At 43.3% G+C, this 21790-nt stretch overlaps 1 protein-coding gene across 1 annotated transcript in view; it reads left to right on the top strand.

Moving 5' to 3' along the window:
- The window catches only part of EXOC6B (exocyst complex component 6B), a 2452465-nt gene extending 2436990 nt beyond the window's left edge, over positions 1-15475 (top strand). The window contains exon 22 of the mRNA XM_069632299.1: positions 14663-15475. Within this exon, the coding sequence (XP_069488400.1) occupies positions 14663-14780 (118 nt within the window). The 3' untranslated portion in view covers positions 14781-15475. The remainder of the gene's footprint in view (positions 1-14662) is intronic.
- The last annotated feature ends 6315 nt before the right edge of the window (positions 15476-21790 follow it).

The following is a 21790-nucleotide window of genomic DNA, read 5'->3' as shown; positions in this document are numbered from 1 at the left end:
TATATCAGCCGTACCCATCCCAGGAAGCCCGGTCCTATGCCAAATTGCCCCAATGTCCCATACAGCCAGTCCCACTTGACAGAATCAAACACCTTTACATCGTCTAGAGAGGCCACCGCACACCTCTCATCCATTGAATTAGCACAGTCTAAAAGGTGGTTTAGCCTTCTCAGGTTCTAGAATGTGTTTCTACCCAGTACATAGCCTGTCTGATCCTGGTGTATCAGTTTGCCTATTACTTTATGGAGGCCGGTGGTTAGGACCGCAGTAAGGATCTTACAATCTACATTTATCATAGAGAGAGGTCTATATGAGCCGCACTGGGAAGCAAGCTTCCCAGGCTTCAGAACTGGTACAATAATAGATCCCCGCAGGCTCTCTAGCAGCGCTCCTCGCTCATAGGCCTCTTCATATAGTTCTTGTAGTTTGGGCACTAGCTCTTCTGAGTATTCTTTATAGAATTCCCCAGGCAGCCGTCCGCACCCAGTGTCTTCCGTGTAGGGAGTGCCCTAATAGCATCCTGCAGTTCCTCTATCGGTAGTGGGGCATCCAATATCTCTGCCCTTTCTGGGTCCAAGCGTGGTAACGCAATTTGGGACAAGGCTTTTCAATAGAGTTTCTCATAAAATTCAGCGAATACTGCATTTATTTCAGTTTGCGTTCTACACACTTTCCTGCCTTGGTCTTCAATGGCACAAATCATTTCCCTCTCCTCCTCTCTATGACATAGCCACGCCAGCATCTTACCAGGCTTATCCCCTTCTCCATGTAACCTTTCCGTGTACTTAGCCTAGTCAAATTTACCTAGCCTCTCCCTGCTCGCCATACAGTGTTGTCTGAGCTGGGACAGCTCCCTTCCTTGTCCCCCCTTTCCTGATGTGCCATTGCTCTTCTTACGCTGTATCTTCTTCTGCGGAGGTGAGATATGCTAGCAGTTATTTTCTGATGCCGCTCATTTTCCCAATTGCTTCTCCCCCTATCACTGTTTTAAAGGCTTCCCACTGTATTCCTTGGCCATCCACACTACCCTCATTTACTTCAAAGAAGCCATCTATCTGTGTTCCCTGAGTGTGTCATCCTGTAATGATTCTGCCCGTAACCTCCAAGTTCGGATTGGTCGTCTGTACCTGGTCACCCGCCACACCGTGACCAGCGGGATGTGGTCCAGGAGGACCCTGGGTAGATATTCAGTGCTTCCAAATTCTCCAGCTGTATCCGCTCCGGTAAATAGGTAGTCAATGCCGTGTGCACAGAGTGTGGGACCGAGTAGTGTGAATAGCCTCGTGTCTACCCATGCTCAGCCCTCCATATTCAATGTGCTACCTCTTTGAGCAAAAAGGCAATTATATCATCCTCCCTAGATTTCAAATTGTCAGTCATGCTTTGCCAGGTTTGTGTTAGTGCTGCAAGCAACGTAGAGTAATGGGCAGTAAAAGACAAAAACGTCACCCTCAAAACTGAGGGCTGAGGGACTTCTACTCTGATGCTCAACCACACAAAATATTGCTCACATGTTCAACCCAAGAACATCATTGCAGCAGGGTTTTGCCAATGTAGAGCCGGAGTTCCTGATGAGCCTAACAAGTGGTATAAAAACAGACAAGGTATTTGAAATTTAGGGAGGAAGAGATCATTGCCCTTTTTGCTCCAAGAGGTGGCACATTGAATGCCTTTAGAAATACAAGTTCGACAACAGAAACTTTAAGGGAGACATTTCTAAAACTAAGGAGAGGATTGATCAATGGTCTATGCGCAGTGGTTGGACCAATACCTTGTCTGTTATACCACTTGTTAGGCTTATCAGGGACTCTGGGTCTATATTGGCAAAACCCTGCAGCAATGATGTTCTTTGGATCATAACATACTATGTTACCATCTAACATTCTCAGTCCTTTTCTCCCAGGAAGCAGCCTCCTGGATCGCCTCCTTCCTTGAAGGAAGAGTAATGAAAGTCTTTGCAGGGAATGCATGCTCGTCACCCTCTCCTATCAATTGCAGAGTCCCCCAAGGATCATGCTTCTCACCCACGCTTTATAACATTTTCCTGAAGCCCCTCTTTGACCACCTAAGCTCCCTCTGCATGACCTACACCAATTATACTGATGACACGCAGATTCTCCTTTCTCTCACCAGCTCCTACCTCAGTGATGCTGCTACCCTAAGCTCCACGCATGCCACCATCCAAGCCTGGATGGCCACCCATAGACTCTGTCTCCACGATGAGAATACAGAACCCTTCATCACTGGCCCTTCCTCCGCACTAACAAAATTAGAGCCCAATTACAGTCTTCAACATCGATGGCTCTGTGATCCCAGTCTCCTCATGGTGAAAACGTTGAGTCTACCTCGATAACAATCTATCCATGACTCGTCAAGTCAGTGCCATCTCCTCCACTGCAGCCCACTCTATTAAACTTATTAATGCTGGCAGACCTTTGCTCACCACGGACAACTGTGTTATCACCCGCGCAGTGGTGGGTGCAAGGCTAGATTATTGCAATATACTATTCTCCGGCACCTCTGTCACACTCTGCCCTTTTTTTCACCTGTTTGTCTTTGGTCGGTGTCTTCTTTGGAGATTTTTCCTTCTTCCTGGCTATTCGGGACTTGTACAGATAAGGGCGTGTATCCTTTGGGACCAGTGTGAGGATCGCTGTCTGCCTCAGAAAGCAGGGTAGAGTTCAGTATCCAGGAAGGGAGGACTGGCAGTGGAATCCGGGAAGGAATAGGAGCAGGAAGTATAATGCTCACAGAGTGCAAGGGGGAACCTGTGAGCACGGAGTCAGAGCACAAAACCAGGATAGGAGGAGGAACGGACCTAGCGGATGCAAAGGGCAGTTCAAAGAGTTACCAAGAATGGAAGGACAGTAAGAATCAGGAAGGGGTACTGACGGAAGGGAGAAGTAACGATAACACTCGCCGACAACCCGTAACAGTAGCGTTGAGACGTGCAGAACCACGGGGCGTGCCTATTTTCTAGGAGGCAGCGCGTCATGTGTAAACGCTGGTGAGCAGTGTTTCAGTGCGGTCGGCCATGTTGGGAGAACTATCGAGCCGATGTTGCGGTGCATTATGGACCATGAAGTCCAGAAGGGCCGGAAACAGCGATTCATGACAACCTCATTCCGGAATCTAAAGAAACTCAAAACGGTCCAGAACAATGCCCTATGCGCTGCACTCAATATTCCTAACTCGGAACACATCTCAACAGCGTGCAGAGCAGTTCGCTTGCTCCCTATCAGAGAAATAATCTCATTCAAAACACTCTTGAACACTCACAAATGCATCTCCAAATCAGCCCACTTTTACCTATAGCAAACAATCACCAAGCCACAAGGCCCATCAGATCCCCTTAGACCCATAGGCTGGTGCAACCCAAATTCAAACGTGTCAAAGCAGACGGCGCTGGTTTTCTAGTCATTGCAGCGAAACAATTGAACTCCCTCCCACATGCTCTTAGAGCAGAAGATTCTTTATTGGCCTTCCGCAAAGCCCTCAAAACATGGCTGTTCAATTAACGTCTGATCTGTCTGTAACAATGTTTCTATGATGCTTTTCTTCACCTTCGGACTACTAACTGGATCCACAGCGCCTTGATGCATAAGGGTTTGTGCATGCTATACAGATAAAAAAATTGAAAATAAAATAAATGTGTCCAATTTGGGCCCTGTTTCTTTGTGCCTATAAGGTGTAGTCCGGGAAATAGCCAGCTTTGAGGACGCTCTGCAGATGGTCCCTCCCTCTCTAGAGAAAGCCAGCATATGTTCCCGGTCTTTTTAATTCATAACTTTGGCTATCATGGGTCTGGAAAGGGCCCCAGGCGGCAGTCTTCTGTTCAGGGATCGATGCGCCCGCCTGTGAGAGCTTCCCAGCTCCGATCTCCTGCAGGAACAGGTTCTCAACATACAATATCGGGTCCGATCCTTCTTCTCCCTCAGGCAGACCGAGAATCCTTATGTTATTCTTTCTGGCTCAGCCTTCGGCGTCTTCTGCCCTTTGTTCCAAGCTCTTTACCTTGTCCATGAGGAACGCCACATTAGACTGCATTGACTCGATATGCACTCTGGTCTCTTGCACTTGCGTTACCACACTCCCCAGTCTGTCTGCAATGGAGTGGACATCCTGTTTGCAAAAGCTCATGTCCACCACCACAGAGTCCATTTTATGTTCTAGGGAGGATTTCAGGGAGGCAATCACCAGTAGGATCGATCCTGTCCACAGCTGGCTCTCTGCCAGAGTCACTGTTGTCTCTGTCGTGTGTGAACCTGTGGCGCAGGAAATTGTGTCCTCCTTTATTGTGTAGGCTTCCATCGTTGTCTGTTTACCTCTCCCTTTGCTTTGTTTCCTTGGCATGTGTGCTAGTAAGGGGGTGTCCTCCCCTGTGCCTCTGTGGTCTTCTGGATCAGTGCCGAGGGTGATGGGTTATTTTCATTAGGATATAAATTGCTTCGTAATCCTTGTAGCCTCTCCAGCATACCTTCCCAGCGGGGCTTATTCCTCCACCCAATCCGCCAGGGGGTCCTCGAGTCCCGTTGCTGACCTTCCTCCCAGGTAGTTAGGGATGCCTCTACCAGGGCCACTCTACCTCATCACCTCTCATGGGGTGGAAGGTCCCCCAGAGCGCACCTAGGGCATTCAGCCGTGCTCCCAGACAGTTATCCCTCCACTCCTCTATTAATGTCCCCAATCCCCTGGTGTAATGCCAGCCCACTCTGTCCATTGAGGCCCTGGCGGGTTCCTCAAAGTCACTCCAGTCTATTGTTGTTTTTATTTATTTCCCCCCTCCTTGTCCCCTTCTCTCCAGCTGACCGGCATAGGTCTGGCCAGTGTCCCGTATCCAGTAGGTCACCTCAGACCTCTCCCGCTCGTTGCCGCTGCCCGTGTCAGGCCACAATCATACAGCTCCTTGTCCCTCCATTGCTCCTTGCACTTTGCCTGCCTCACCTTTCACCGCAGGCGGCATGGTTCCAGTGTCCTTCTGGTCTGGGGGATTTGCCAGGTTGTGCCGGTGCTCCCTGCTCCGTGCCTCCGGGTGGCTTGTCCTCTGCGTGTCCAGCAGACAGCCCACTCAGAGCGCATGTCAGCGGTTCTACCTCCTCCTTCCGTCCAGCAGCCCCGCCTCGAGCTTACCATCGTTGGTGTGGTCAGCGCCTTTTTCGTTCTCTGCCCGCCTGCACCTCCAGCGTGTATGCCCACTCCTGGGGCAGCCTCGCTGAGTGATCTCTGACAGTCTGGTGCAGTTTGCCTGCACTGTTCCTCCACTTCACTGGCGTGCGCCATTTTGGCTGCCGTGCACCAACATGCCTCAGCCTTCTTGGTGCTGAATTGGGACTCCCAGCTCCATGCTCTGATGCTGCAGCGTGTTCTGCGCACAGCGCTCTGCTTTTTATATGGATCTGCTGGATTTCGAACAGGTAATTTCTAGGATCAATGCCAGATCTCGCAGGTGCTCACAGAGTCTGCAAGCTCACACCATGGCTGCAAGCCACTTCCCCCAGGTTCTTAGGAGGTTATGAAGATTTAGGACCACTGTGGTCCTAATTGCCCTGGATCGTGTTCAGATGTCTTGGTTCTCTGATCTCCTTAACATGCCCTCTTTGTCTGCCCTCTTTGATTCCTCCTCAGGAGAATTAATTTTCTCTCCCAGTTAGGTGATGGGGAAAAGGCTATGCATCTAAATTACCACACTCTCAATCCCCATGCTTGGCTGTTCAGGGAGGGTGAGATATAGGAAGTGGGACTTGTCGGAAGAGAATTTGTCTGTTCAAAGACCAGCCACAAAGAAAATCTATAGCTGCCTGCTGCTGTAAAACGTTATGTTCTTGGTGCAGATAGAAGGAACTGGATTTCCTTCCTTCCTCCACCTATTGAGTTTTGCAGTTTCTTCGGTCTCTGGCCAAGATGGGTTATCACATTGGCACATTCAAAGTCTCCCTGAACGCAATCTTCCTTTTCGAGAGGATGCCAGAGCAGGGTTCATGCTTGAGTATCCCTACAGTGATCCAGTTTCTGTGGGAACTTTTGAATGTTTCCCCCAAAACAATTTATAGTCCCATCCTTGGATTTCAATTTGGTTCTTACATGCCTTATGGGCTCGCCCTTCGAGCCACTACATTATTGCTCTTTGCAACTATTAGCACTCAAAACTGTCTTCCTAGTGTCCATAACATTGGCCAGAAGAGTGAGCGATACACGCTTTCCCAGTGAAACTACCTTATTAGTCTGCATTCGAAAGAAAGGTTTACCCTATGGTGGTATTGGAGTTCCACCCAAGTCAGAAAGTACACCTGCCAGTGTCCTATCCACCTCATTTCTCCAGAGGAGCAGCGATTCCATTCATTTAGCCCTAAAAGGGCTTTGAGTTTCTATATAGCTCAATCCAGAGATTTTAGAATGGCTGAACAGCCTATTCTGTTGTTTGCAGGGAACTGCTGTATTTTAAAAAAACTCGATTGTGATGGTTAATACTCTGCCTCTCAGACTATTATTGGTTGGCAGGTAAGGGGAATGTTTCTGCACCCCTAAGTTTCAAGGGTTTGTCGCTTCTTAGCTTCAAGTTTTCCTCACCTATCAGGATCAATGTCTCAGCCCATTTCAGTTTTAGTGTTACACATATCACAGATTTCAGATCTTTGTGCCACCCCCTTAGCCCCTGGCTCAAGATTTCCTCTCCTCTAAGGTTCAAAGGCTGAGCAGCATTTAGGTGTCTGGGCTCGCACCATGCCCAGTGTATCTAAGGTTTGTGAACTCTGAACTTTACAGTTTCCAGGCTTCAGCATCTCACAGGCTCCGGACATTTCTCATAATTTTGGACCCTTCAGGCTCTACTCTGGGCCTCCTGCTCTGGCGAGTGGAGATCCTGCTCCGATGTTAGGATGGCCACTCGCGCTGAGGGTTTAGAGTCTGCTTTGCAACATCCTCCCCTTTTGCCTTGAAGGGTTTCTACCTCCTGCATGATGTGTGGCCACAAGGTGCTTTCGACCCTCCATTGTAGCGAAGGTCGGAAACACCTGGATTAACTCTCCTCTGCAGGAAGTTTATAAAATTGCTTGCTACCGCTTTCCATTTTCTCTTAGAACTGACCCAGATGCATGTGGGACTTCATCACCATCAAGAACGCTTCCGTCCATCTGCTTTTGAATCATCTTTGTAGCCCACTCTCCTCATCTCCTTCTGGTGTCCGTGCTCCATTCACAGACAGCAGCTGCATACCAACACGCCTCCTTGGCATGGTGTCACTGATATAAAATAACCAGGTATTCCTTTCAATGTCACAGCAAAGGAGGATTTGTGCCCTGTCCCTTTCGGTTTGACAGAGGACACAGGACGAGAATTCTTATCTTTACAACCCTACAGTGAATCAATTTCGCAGAGGGCTAGCCAGTTCTCTCCCCCAAACATTTTCATTTCGTCATGGGACCTTAATCTGTCCTTACCTTCCTGATGTCTGCCCCATTCGAACTACTTGATTCTTGTATGTTATAGCTACTTACCCTTAACATTGCGTTTTTGTTGGCTGCCATTCCCGCTAGATGCATCTTGGAGCTGAAATCTCCTTGTGTGGGTTCTGCTTTTCTTGTTTTTAAATGAGAATGTTCCTCTGAGACGTGGAAAATATTCAAGGACGTGTCTTAATGTTCTCCGCCGCAAAAATTAATTTGCCACTATTTCCCTCCGCTTGAAAAGAGATTCTGCAGGTTGAACCCTAAAACAGCCATGAGGTTTTGTCTCTCCTAAACTGTTAAAGAGTTTAAGTAGGATGGTCAGTTATTTATTGTCTTTTACGTTTCCAGAAAGGGCAAATCTGTGTCTAAAGAGACTGTTCCAAACTCTGACACAAAAGGAAGCATCAGGGCGTCGAGCAACTAATAGTGCATTGTCAAGTGTGGTACCTTTGCTTGGTTGTCAGGCAGCAACTTGGGCGTCTTAAACATGGTCACCAAGTATTACTGCCTTGATTCATTAGATGATGGTAATTAATGTTTTGTGTCTGATCCTCATGGATTTTTGTTGAACAAGAACTGTTTTAAGAGCCACAATCTAATTACTAAAGTGGGATTTAGTCCTGATCAGATAGCTCAATTCCTACCTAAAGTACTTTCCTAAAATGCAGGATATTCTTCTGCTGGTCCTTTCATGCCTGGACTACACCACTGTTGTATATGGGGGTATTGCTCCTGATCTAATGAAGACTCCAACACTTGCAAAACGCTGCTACCAGCCTGGTGTGCCTCCACTGAGATCTGATATTGGTTTTCTGTCTGTGCCCTGGATTCCCAAGTCGCAACCTGTTGACGTTATTTCTCATTCTTGCCTCCAACCTTGTGGAGCAATCTACATGCCCATCTCAGATCTATGCAAAATGACCTACCTGTATTTCAGAAAGCAATTTTTGACCCTGCACTTCGAGTAACACAGCCCACAAATCATATATTTACTACTTCGCAGCACCTACTAGGTGATTTGTTGCCCTGTCCAAGCCCGTGTAACACACCAAGTACATCTTTCTGTTTTGGTGCTTGGGCAGGAACAGGACACCAGCACCTCATTAGCATGCCGAACAAACCTCTTAAAGGCTGTTAAGGTATTTATGGTGCTAACAACTCCTGGCAGTGGTTGTCTGTACTTAGCTCTCAAAAACTATGAACGACAATATTTACATGGCATAAGACTTTAAGCATCTAGGCAGTCTGTACCTTCATGAAGGGTGTATTGAGAGTGACAGAGGCCTGGACTGAGACCTCTCTGAAGATGTTCTTAATGTTTTGACGCCTGCCTCCGTAAACTGTATTCAAAAGCCATCTATGCCTGCAGATGGAAAGCTATTTGTAGTCTATGCTATGTTAAAGACACTGACCCTTTTAGTAATGGCTGTATTGGAATTGTAGTTCTCTGTTGCCAAGAGCAGGCACAATGTTCTAGGCTACTTGATTGCTGTGCTGTCCCGTTGTTTGTTTCCTACTTATTGCAAGTTTGGTTCATGCCTCTTTTGTGCCTCTCTGTTAGGCCATATTGATTATTTCTCTGTGCGAGGAGAGTGTTGAAGCTGGTATATGAAAGGGCCTAATCGTTCCAGTTTTAAAACCAGATACGTGTTGACTTTTTTTTCCTAAAATGAAGGTCAAAGGGGGGGGGGGGGGGGGGGGGGGGGGGGTGGGTGTGTGTGTGTGTGTGTGTGTGTGTGTGTGTGTGTGTGTGTGTGTGTGTGCGCGCGCGCGCGCGCTGGTGTTGGGGTTAGGGGGTGTGTTTGTGAGAGTGAATTGCCATGCAATGATGTACAGAACCTTGGAAGAGCACTTTCCTCCTTTGAGCCAATGGAAAAAAGAACATGGGGAACCAGTGCTGGAGTCATGGTGAGGGTGGTTAGAAAACTGTCAGCTGCAGATAATACGCCTTGCAGTCTAGATAGTGCATAGTTGAGTAAATGAAAATGCACAGTTTACGAAATCTAGTTGATCCGAGCCAAACCTGCTAGAATGCAATGGGATTGGTCAAAATAGCAGAACAGTGATTGAAGTGTACATGAATGGAAAGCAGCATGTTTGATTACTGGGGTTCAAATCAAAGGAGAGCTTTAAATACAAAATAACAATTGGATTACAGACTGCAGAAAGTATGGCAGGAATGAGGACAACTGACTGTAGGTACTTTTCAGGGCGAGATTTCAAAACATCATAGCCCCAGTTTTTTGAGGTCGAGCTTTAAAAACTAGTATCATCCATTGCTTTATGCTCCACCAACACTCATGGTGGGGGCTAGCTAATACTAGGGCTTGTGACTAGATGTCATAGTTACTGACAGTTAGCAGCAGGTATTTTGTTCGTATTCTCCTTTCCGGTTTTACCAATGAAAAGACAGCTAAGGCCTTCCTTTATACTTATATAAGTTTTCGAATTCCATCTTTTATAGAAGGTTAATCTTCTGTGTGCTTTTTTTACATTTATTGTTTTATTTAAACCTTCAAAGCCAAGTGAAGTTTTCATTACCTTACCCTGGAATGTGAACTCCACGTCTATATTATTTTATATACTGTGTGTACACATATCTCATTGCGTGGTGGTCAAAACAGTATAGTTAAGGTTCGATCACACTTTACATAAGAAAAGGAACACATATTTTCCTCTACAATGTTTGTTCTCGTATATTTGAAAGTTCTCTAAATTTGCCCAAATGCGAACACTTGTGCATTTGTTTCATCAATATTTTCATGCCCAAAATTGTTGCTGAAACAAATATAACATTTTTAGAAGCTGATAAATCACATATGATTCACCCTACATCCTATCCTGAAGTTGTGCATGCCGAACAACTACTTAATCTGATAATTCAGACTCAATAGATTAGCTTTTTCAATAAAAAAAATGTATTGTTATTTTTGTACTTGCACAATAGTCAGAGGCCAAATACCAACACACATCCACCCTTAGAAGGCATAATTCATAAAACAGCAAAGAGATCACTGGGAAAGTAATGTAAACGATCTGGAGGTCTATAAAAACTTAGTCAGCAAATGTTGGACATGCAAATCTTACAGTTAACCTAGTATTGAACCCTGAATAAAATAAAACCAACAACTCGCCTTTAGAAATAGCAATTCAGAAAATAAGATTACCAACTTTGTGTCTTTACAACATAAGCCAGCAGTATAACAAACATATCAATACCTTCTAAAACAAGCATTGCCATTTAACTAATATTCCTAATATACACATTAAATTAAATAATCTAAATACTTGAACACACACTCAAACAAAAAACTGCCACACAAAATATACTTTCTACCACCTCTGTACTACATTTCACACTAAACAGTAACTTACATGTACATGCTAAGTGCAAGCACGCATATACCAGTAGTAAACAGACACAACCATATCAACACTTTAATACACCCTTTGGTTTTGGATTGTAGTTAATGTTCCAACAACGTTGGCTTTATTTTATGTTTTATGTTTAATAATAGGTTAAACTAGGTGGCATTCCCAGCATGTGTGTTCGCTAACATTTTATAGAGAGTAACATTTAAAGTTAAGACACTATCTATGAAAATGTGAAGTCTATAAATGTTGGGAATACCAATATTAATGTTCAACCAATTATTAAGCAGAATACCTAACAAAAGGAAAAGAAATAGTAAGACTACACGTAACTGCTCCGCTTTTCAAAGTTTTTGCAGTATGGATTACTTAAGCCTAGGCCCTAGGTATGTGCTCATGGTCTCGAAAAGTGTAGGCTAAATATTGCATTATGCAAGCTCTATAGAAAACCCCATGCAAATAGTGTTTTGTTCAGCAATCATTTTAGGCATGAAAGAATTGATATGCCAAATTTGTCATAAGCATTCTGCTCTTATGAGTTTCGTGCACAATTTGGTGAACTTTCATAGAGGAGAACAAAAGGGCAAAAAGTGCAGGGGAAAGCAGTTTTGTTTTATTTTACAATGTAATGTTCAATGCACCCTTAACTATACTGCTGGGGGAATGGGGTGAACTATATAAAGGAAGTGCCATAACAAAGGGAAATGATGGGAAAGAAATATGGGGCTACAATGGCATCATGTGTGTGGTTGTGGTGCCAAAGGAAATGCATTCCACTGTTTTACCAGCGATAGGAAGCACAGGGGTATCGCGGAACAGCCAGGAGAATGTGAAACTGAAAACTTGGAGAAGTATAAAATAAAAAGAAGAAACATAAGGAGGTGCAAGACCATGGAGACATCTATACAAAATACATAAGAAGTTGAACAGAAGACAGAACTCAAAGGAGAGCCAGCAAAGAGAATGAGAATGCAGGGATGATGAGATGGAAGCACAAGCGAGGGAAGAGAACACACAAAACACATATGGATAGATGGATAGATAGGGCAACGAGGGGCTGCTGATCTGTAGGGATGCCAAGAAGGAGACGAGAACAATAGAGCAGACTGGACATGGCTAAGGTGGAAAGGAGGAGCTTAATGGCATAAAAAGTAAGAAAAGAAACTAGCCCGCCTTGCAGATATAATAGAGCTGGAAACTGCAAGATCGGGAAATATAAGCTATGTGAGAAGCGAAAGAAAAGAATAGAGAATGATGGCCAGATTGCAGGCCGAAGTGGAAATAGGGAGAGAGGTAGGAGGGAAGAAAATAGTGGAGGGAGGGAGAGGTGGGAGAATGATGGAATCAGGAAAAAAGTACCTTTGTTTTAGAACGATTAGGGTGCAGTTAGTGAGATCCATGCTTTGATAGAAAGTAGACAGTCTGAAAGAGTTGAATGGAATCATAAAAAGAGGAAAAGAACAAGAAAATGTGCATATCATCCGAACAGAGTTGACCTGTTAGGAAAAGTGAAAATAGAAGCAAGCAGGATAGTGTGCAGAGGAAACAGTAGAGGTCCCTAGATGGGACCTTGGGGCACACAATGGGAAAGATGGAAAACAGAGGAGTGCCCAGCACAGGAGACAGAATAAGTATGGTTAGACTGGTAAGAATGTAGCCAGTTGAGAACAGAATCACGAAAAAAAACGTTGGTTTTTCACATATCTTAGAGAGGAAAGGAGAATGGAGAGATCGACCATATCAAATGCGGCCGATAGATTGAGGAAAACTAGGAGGGAGGAAAGTTTAGCATAGCGAGAAGAGATTCAGAAACAGCAAGGAGAGCAAGCTCTGACAAAAAGGGAGAAGTGAGTTGAGGGAGGAAATATGTCAATAGAAAACCTGCTCAAGTAATTTGGAGAGAAAAGGAAGGAGTGAAATCTGGTGGAAATTAGAAGGGAGAGAAGGATCAAGAGTGTTTTTTTTTTTAAAGAAAAAATAGAATGTAGGCGTTCTAGAAAAGGGAGGGGACGGGGAAAGAACAAGAGCAAAGAGTTAAACAAAGCAGCAATATACGGAAGAACTCAAGAGAAGACTGATGGGATTAGAAACTAGGGGTGAGGATTGCAAAGAAATATCATGGTGTAAAGGGCTGCTGTAAGATATCCCTAGCTCTCTTTACACTTTTTACAGGTACAGCTGTTAACTTTCATTTCCAGGTGGCACACACATTTCCAGGTGGCACACACAATTTTGGTACCTCTGAAATGTCTTGTCTAAGAGTATTGGTTCCCCCTACTCTCTACCCAACCTTTATTTTTCTATAGTGAATTTTAAGAGTTTATCAAAAGATAAACAATGTGCAGGAAGGGGGATCCATTAGGAGGTCTAATTTCCAACCTTCTGTAGTGTTTCTTCTTGATGGATATGTTCCTACTGTCATGGATGATTCATCCTACACCACCCCTCCTATACTCCTCTCAGTGGGCAACCGTGGGCATTCTACCATTCTTTTCTTCACTATGGAGTGTATGGAATTGGTTGGAAGAGTAGTAAGCTGGCACAGGTGGCACTATCTGGTTTGCCATTGTATCAGCACAAAAAGAATTGGTGAAGTTTAACCATTCGTTAACTAAAAGAGAAATCGAATTGAATTACAATTTGCAGAATAAAAGCACTTTGAAGCAACTTTATCAAAGATGGCTTTACTGTCATTTATATTCTAAAAACAAATGTTCTAACCCTATTGGGGGAATTTAGGTGTGCAGCCCACACCGAAGGCTAATTAGCCTAGGTCCTTCCTCTTTCAACTATCTGGTTAGGTGTCACTCCCCTCACTGGAAGGTGTCTGTCCCTTGACATGGTTATGGCTCTCCTGCTGCAATGCCAACTAGTCTCTGTTTAAATATTTCCTAAAGCAATGTGTGCCTGGTGCTATGCCAAAACATGAGGAATCTGTGAGATAAACATACATTACAGATTACTCGCTGTGACCATTTATCTCTAAAGAGAAAGCACATAGGGATCTGCCCTTACAGGGAGTTTGGTTTATTATCCTAGATGGAAAATTAACTGTTTCCACATTAAGCATATCATCCTAAAAACGACTGTTTTTATTGGCAGGTACTGTGACACATCCCCACTCCCCCCCCGGTCCATTGCCACTGCTGAAATAGTGTTGCCTTTCCAGAAGCATTCGAGATCACATATGGTTCGATCTTGTATACACTTGTGAGATGATAATCAATATTTGGAGTGCAGCCTAACCACTGGCCTGATTGTGCAGATTCAGAAGAACAGGTTCACTGTCTTTATTATTTATTCCATCTTGCTGCTATTTTTGATTTGGGGGATTTTGAAGTTCAATGTTGTATTCAACAGTAAAGTGACCATTTCCAAGAACGAGGATGAGGAGTTAAGGTCCATACATAAAAATCTATCAATGACTGTGCCGAATGTGTACTTTTTATTTATTTTTGGGTGAGAAGATGTCTAAAGCTGATTTTTCTCCCTACTGAATTATTTCACAAAAGGTTGTCTTTATTCTCCAGATAGATTAACGCAATCTCTATTTGGCCAACCTTTTAGTCCTCTCAATTCTGTAACCGTGTCTGCTGTCAAACAAGCAGAGGCTTGGTATTGCTTCTGGTGCATATCTGAAAGACGTGGAAAGAGGTGCTGCATGGATGTTAAGATTTAAATATTCTTGAAACCAGGTCTCATAGTATAGGCTATTTCATGTGATCTGAAGAAAGTAAATCGATTGGAAAGGAATACACATAAATAATTGACTGCTTTTGTATTTGGTCTCAACACATGCAGTTTTTCCCATTCTTAACGGAATGTTAATTGACTTATTCTCACAGGATGAAGGAGACAAGTCGAAAGAACACTGTTTTTGCCCAGTTCCGAAAGAATGAGCGGGACAAGCAAAAGCTGATTGATACAGTGGCCAAGCAGCTCAGAAGCCTCATCAACAGCTAAAATGTACAAGGACGACGTGCGCTGCGATCAAGGACTGGAAAACACTGGACTGTGTCACGCCTTTACCCACTGTGAAGGCTCCTAAAGCACTCCACGTGTCTCTCTGGATGGACTTCTGTCTCTTGTTAAATGAAGATTCATGTATTTTTGTATTCTTGGGTGTACATTATGGTGTTCACGAAATCTACTCCAGGATTATGCCTGCGATTCAGTCGCCAAGATTGGAACTTGTGAACTGCCATACTGTCCACTTATATCTCAATGTATATAGAGGTTATGGATGAATAAGGATTGGTTCTGGTAAGCGTGGCAGGAGTTCCCTCCCGGCATCTAGTCTTCATCAACTGTGTCTAACCAGGCCCTCAGGGACTTGTCCAACGCTAGCTATAACTTCTTCAACACTATTTTGTGGTTGTTGGTGATGGGGACAGAAGCCTAAATGTATGTTGACGTTGGAGGAATGGAGTAATCCATTATGTAGATGGGGCACTCTTTCATGTCCTGTCAGTGACTACTTATCAGATGGAAGTGAGTCCTGCAGAGGTTTTCTGTTTTAAGTGCTGCAGGTGAACTAGCCTCTGCCAAGCTTTTTGCCTGTAATGGTCATGAGATTTTAATATGTCATCCTCTTTGTGTTTTGTCTCGAACTTCGTGTGTTTTTCAGAATGCCAAATAAAAATTGAATGAGAAAAGTATGGTGCCGCCAAAAAAAGAGGGTGTCCGTGGTCCCCTGTGCCCTCATCGCCTGTGTCTGGTCACACACACAGAAAATTATAATACTTTGCAGGAGGGATAATTGTGCCAAACAATGTGTAACATCTCTCCACTAGAAAAATTCAGTTAGACAGTGCATACCTGTAAACAATGTGCTTTTTTAAAAAAAAACTTGTTTGAGACAAGTAGCTGCAGACATTGACGGGCATGATGCGCACAAAACACGCAAGCATTTCCAGTTTTATTGGTGGGAGGACAAACTGTCATTGAGCACCACTTATAATCGCGTTCGTCATTCAGGCAGTTGCTTCTGGGCAGGGTGTTTTTTTTTTTCTTCGTTTTTTTTGCTGCTGATGATTTTCTTTATCCTTTCCTCCTTCTCACCCTTCTTCGAAGGAGGTAGATGCCAAGTCATGTGGGAGGGTGTGTACAGCTCTGCTTCCTGCCATCTCTCTGCAGGAAAATTCATCATGGCTAGGTGCGAACCACAAGTCAAGTTCAGTACAAGCCTCAGGCTTTCAAGATCCTCCGCCATCTCTCAGGGAGTGGCAGCCTTTTGTTGTGGTATGACTGGTGACCTTTTCCTTAAATTAAAAAAAGTCAAAAATACAAATCAGAGTAATTTAGAAAGCTTTGAAGACATAGCTGTGCTTGCCCTGCGGGGTTAGGGGGCAGAAGGGTGGGTGGAGACGAGCACCTAACTCATGGCTCTACTGTGCTTTCCTTGAAAAAAAACGAATGGCGTTTGGAAGAACCTGTTGGTTTGCTAATTTTCTAGCTGTTAGGTTGAGGGTCTCCCTTGGCTTTACTGAAATTGCTAAATTTGTATTCCTCATTTTTGAGTGGAGGGCAGTCTTGGATTGAACAAGCCTTTTAATTCTTCAATTGTTAAATGCATATTTTTCCTATCTTAGCCTTTTTAGGGGATTCACTACAAAGTTCAGAAATATGTTTAGGTTTGCATCGTTGGTTTGTTGATAACGGCCAATACATACAGCAAAGGTTGTTTTAATTCAAGAGCACATGCATGGGTACATATAGCAAAAATAAATCTTATTTTTCTTCATTCTCTCCATCTCTTCAGCACTTCAAAATTAGACTGATGCATCTGGAAAAGTAGATTTCCACTTTGATAGGGTGGAGGGTTTTATGTATACTGAAAACTTGTCCAAAAGAAATCATTGAAGGAATTATTTTCAGTACATGTTTTCCCACATAATCTACGTATTGTAGTGTTCAATGCTACATGCTCTTGAAAATCATTCTCACTTGTGACATTTCAGTATTATTTTTTTCTTTTTAAACATTATACTTAAATTCTGGCCTTTTCTCTTGGTACTTGGCATATGGCACAGCTGCCTAAACTGGAAACTCTAAAAATCCTGAAAGTGAGAATTGTTGCTGGTTCCGTCAGTACTAATCAAGCATGAATGTCTAGAGGTTTTTGTCCCCGAATAATGGAGAGTGTGATCCAGAAAGTTGCAAATCTGCCAATGACTTTGCCGACCTCTGATTTATTGGGTGGGTCGGCACAATAACATCAATGCAGATAGGGTGATTCTTTGTCTTTACCCCTAGAAAATGTGATTGTTGGCAGCAAACGTGCGATGAGAGGTACAGGACTGTAACCTTCACTAGGTTGCAATGATGAAGAGATGTATCAACCATGACCATTTTGTTAACTGGAAGCCCCATATTGTTTGCTGTGACACCTTGACAAAGAACATTTTCATGGCAGAGTACCGATCTGGCATTTCTGATAACATGATTTGGCAAATATCCGAAGTCCAAGTTTAGGGATAGCACTGATTTTTGTTTATTTACATTCACCCTTTGTATAAGGATGCCCGTGTTCCAGTTCCTATCCTTTGTCTGTACTGGCTCACCCTGAGACGAAATGGAAAAAGAAGCTCTAAATGGAACAGTGGCATAGGGATTTACTCAGTGGCATGTGGTAACAATTTGAGGCTCTTCCTGCAGCCCTCTTCTGCTCAGTTAGAGCTACTTCACTTATGTTTTCATCATGATTGATGTTGAAATGTTTAATGTTCAATATGTCTCTCCATATGGTTGATGGGGGCTAGAGTAACGCGTTCTTGACCACGTCACTAGCTACAAATGTACAGCTAACAACCCATACAGCGTCCACGACTCTTTAACCATGTAACTCCACTTTGTTTACCCCATTTTGGATTTGTTGGCACTTTGTACAAGTCATTGGATTTGATGATGGAACACTAGCAGGCAGGCCCAATCGCCCTTAAGACAGTTCTCTTAAGTGAACGTAATATCCACAACCTTCACTGAAACTGACAAGTCTTCCACCCCCGGCAGACACCCACGCTATAACTACAACATGTTGATGTTGAATATTAGAATATTCGTACCCTGTTTGGTTGACTACTTACGTAAATGTAATATTCGACAAATACACCTTGATATTTTGGTAAAATGCCTCCTCAATGCCAATCTGCCTGAAATCAATGTCTGAAAACCTGGGCGGCTTGTCACTGGCAATAAAAGACCCTTATCTATGCAGCTTCACTATTCACAAGGGGCCTGCGCTGACAGTGTTGTATACTAGAATCCCACTTAATTAGCCAACACAAATTATACACTCTCCTTAAATGAATGAGATGGGCTTAGGAATCTGAAGATTTGCTTAAATACATAAACTGTGAGATTAACGCTCTCACCTCGTGTGATTGCATTCTTCAGGGGAAAAGGCAGATGATGTTTAAAAGACCTCAATATGACTGTGTAGATGGTCTCCTCTAATTTGTACAGGTTTTTCAATACTGAAAAAGCACCAAATACCAGTACAGTGCAGTGTTTTTATAATCTCCTTTAAAACTCCAGAAAATGTTATAGCTGCCTTTTTAAAAAGCTCTGAAAGTTAGCTGTCTGATGAAAACCAAGATGGTGTTTGAGTGTCCCAAATCTTTGAGCAAACCGCTATTGCGACACTGCCATGTATGCCTTTTTGTTTTCCCGATGTTTGTCGTTAGAAAAGAGACCGATAATGGACAGCATTGATTTAGGCCTCTCCGATGTAAATTTAGAAGATTTAGAAACCTGCTTCATTTGGCAACCGTAATGTGATCAATGTTTTTCGGCTAAAGCAATGGTTTCGTTTTAAATCACTAACCTTGACTTTTTTTAATCTTTAAAACCGATTTAACATTAGGGATAAAATACGCACAATTCCCTTTTAATTTTGTATGTCATAATATGTGACATTTCATATTACAATTAATGTTTGCTTTACCAGTCAATCGAACCTTTTATTTACTACTTCTTCTCCTCTAGATTGACGATGTTCGATTCCAATGAACAGTGTCCAAAGGTTCCACTTGAACACATCCAGTCTCGGCCACGTCTTATCTCAGTCCAAAGATTACACAAAGAAATATACTACTGCACACAATATAAGGCAATTTAAAGATTCCCAAATATCACTTTTCGTTTTATTGGCAAAGCTATCCATTTACATATAGCAGTCTTAGGGAAAGTTGTGTGTCAACCAGTAGCCTCCAAAAAAGGTTTATTTAGCTTAATGAGTTCTATTCATGTACCTCGACCGACACATGCTCTCTTTTTGAACCAATAAGTACCATCAATCGCCCCAACTGTCACCCATTAGCATCCTTTTCCAAACCTCCCACCCCTTCATTTTTATTTCTCGTTGACAGATGGAAGTGGACATTTCGCAATGCTCTAAATACAATGTTTTGCCTGACTGAAAATATTCTCCAACTTGGACAGATTTGTGTTATGGGTCTTCCTTGTACAAGTTCCTGTTTTTCAGCAAACCGATCCCATAGCTGCTGAAATGCCTTCCGTTTTTATTGTTTATCTTTTGTTTGAACTTATTGTGGTGAAAATGCTTTTTTTGCACAAATCGTTGCACAAAAAAAGGGAATTTTTTAGTAGGGTTTAACTCTAAAGTGAACACTTTGTTATTTTTATTCTTAAGAATTACTGCAGATCTACTGATGTCAATGGGATGCATGGTGTACAGATTAAAATCGAGTAGGACATAGCATGTTTACTTCAAGTGTACATGAACCCTGATGTAACTTCTATTAAATGATGCAGCATATATGCATACGTACTGTATATTTATTTATCTGCTCTTAAACGTTTCTGCACCTCGTCTTTTTTCTTGAAATATCTTGGAAATGTCCTAAGTGTACGATTGTGCAATTGCAAATTGATGCCCACCTCATACTATTTAGGAAGATGCTACAATGTGTTGTATCCTTATATATGGACTCGGTAGAAAAATGCAGCTTTGTAATGTAATAATTGTGCTCTTGAACTCATTTTTCATTTATTACATCCTGTTCCCTTTATTGGAAATGTTCAGACCCAACATAAAGGCATGCACTGATCTTGTTGCTGAACCAATTTCACTGAGGTACTCATTTACTTATTCTACAGGAATGGCTCTTTCATACATTCACATGCTTGGAATAATTCCCTGTCACGCTGTTGCCAAAATAAAACAATATCCTTATAGGCTATGAAACTCGTTTAAGTCCATGGGACTCCTACCATTAAGGTACCCTACCCTCTCTCTCTCCAAGATGTCATCATCAGATTTTTCTAACGGTATTAGAGTAAGGAAATCCTCTCTGTTCTCTTAACTTTGGTTTGAATGTTTTCAATACATTTCGCTCATATTTAGAGGCGTTTTCTACATCAGCTCGTACATACTCAAGTTTGACCTGGCTGTGCATTTATTTTCCATAGCTTTTTATATCATTGTGGTGAAAAAAAATCATATTTGGTCAAGCCTGAGCTGGAGGCAATGGTTTGTAGGGTAAGCCAAAGTCTACATTTAAGGGTTGCAAGACCTGTGGCAGAGAGAAGATTCTAATGGCTTACTTCCTCCCACAGATTTCTCAGCTTTTATATTCGATCTCAAGTGTCTGCTGTCCTCTGAATGTTTATTGAGCTTCAAATGGGTTTGTCAAAAGCCTATCTAAACCTAAACCTAAGGATGGGAGCAAGCTACGACCATCAAAAAATGATAACGCAGTCTTAGTCAAGTCTCTGTCAAATAAAAAGGGCCTATACTAATAACCTATTTCCGATCCTTACTTTTAAATACAAAAGGGGGTGGGACAATGGTGTATGCAAAAAGAAGTGTTCAAGAAATAATATTTGAGGATAGTTGAGCAGTTGGCTTTCCTTGCCCACATTTTCAGCACGGTTTAAGGCGGCATGTTTCGAGCTTCGCACACACTCTGGCTTCGCAGCCACGAGGATACAGTTCAAATCACAGACATCAATGCCTTCTGCAAAAGTCTCTTTTCCAATAACCCTAGAGAGGGTCTGTCGTAGCAAACAAATCTCAAAGTTCCATTCCTGTCAGGATTTTCACATGTACAAGTTCTCACTTTCAATGTTCATCATAGGCCTACCCTTCAGTATGAGGCCCCCTTTTTATCACTATATCCACACTTGGTCTCCCTTGTTCAAGCTCGGGCCATGGATCTCCCTCATTCAGGCTCAGATCCTCTTTATATGGAGCTCCCTCATTCGGGCTTGGATCCTCTTTATATAGATCTCCTTCATTCAGGCTCGGATCGTCTTGATATCAAGATCTAAGACTTTGGAATGTGCAATGGGTTTTGTTTAAACCGTTGCAGGACCACTTTGATTCACTTCAAACAATTATTCTCATCAATCTTCTACTTTTGTTTCTCTTGGTAGGATACCTTACAGAGACTTTCGATTGAGCACATCCACGGCTGTGCCGGACCTCTTTCTCCAGCATGGGGTCTGGCATGGATTCACATACTCATGAATATTCCCCGTCGTCAGGCTGGGAATCCTCGGTAAAGAAAAAACCAGTATCAGTTTCGTTTCTGATCTGTCTTTCGTAGTAATAACCAATCACTGGTCTCTGCGTCATACTGACCACAGCCAATGACTGCCCTCTACCTAAGCACCGCCTCTGGCAGCCATCTTCAGATTTTTACCGCACGTTCATGTGTTGGGATCCTCGTGCTATTGCTCTCGAGCGTTAGTGCTATTTTTCGCGCTTTTTTCACAAAACACTTCGATTCTTTCGGTCAAAGAGCCTCAAGCTCCACCGATCCTACATCCGATCAACGGGGACCCGTGTCGGATTCATCTGTGCCCCTCAAGGGTGAAGATTTCGTCGAGCTACACTTCGGAGGAATCCAGAAGCTTCTCAGGCCCGGTCTCGGAGATGGCCCAGGAGAAGGGAAGCTCGACGCCCGGAAAGCTGTTCAGGGTCTGCCCTGGATGCCAGCTGCAGAACG

Source organism: Ambystoma mexicanum, chromosome 6q (genome assembly GCF_040938575.1).
Source record: "Ambystoma mexicanum isolate Mex_15411 chromosome 6q, UKY_AmexF1_1, whole genome shotgun sequence".
NCBI classification, from domain to species: domain Eukaryota; kingdom Metazoa; phylum Chordata; class Amphibia; order Caudata; family Ambystomatidae; genus Ambystoma; species Ambystoma mexicanum.
The sequence above is the reverse complement of the archived record's forward strand: the minus strand, read 5'-3'. Positions and strand labels throughout refer to the sequence as shown.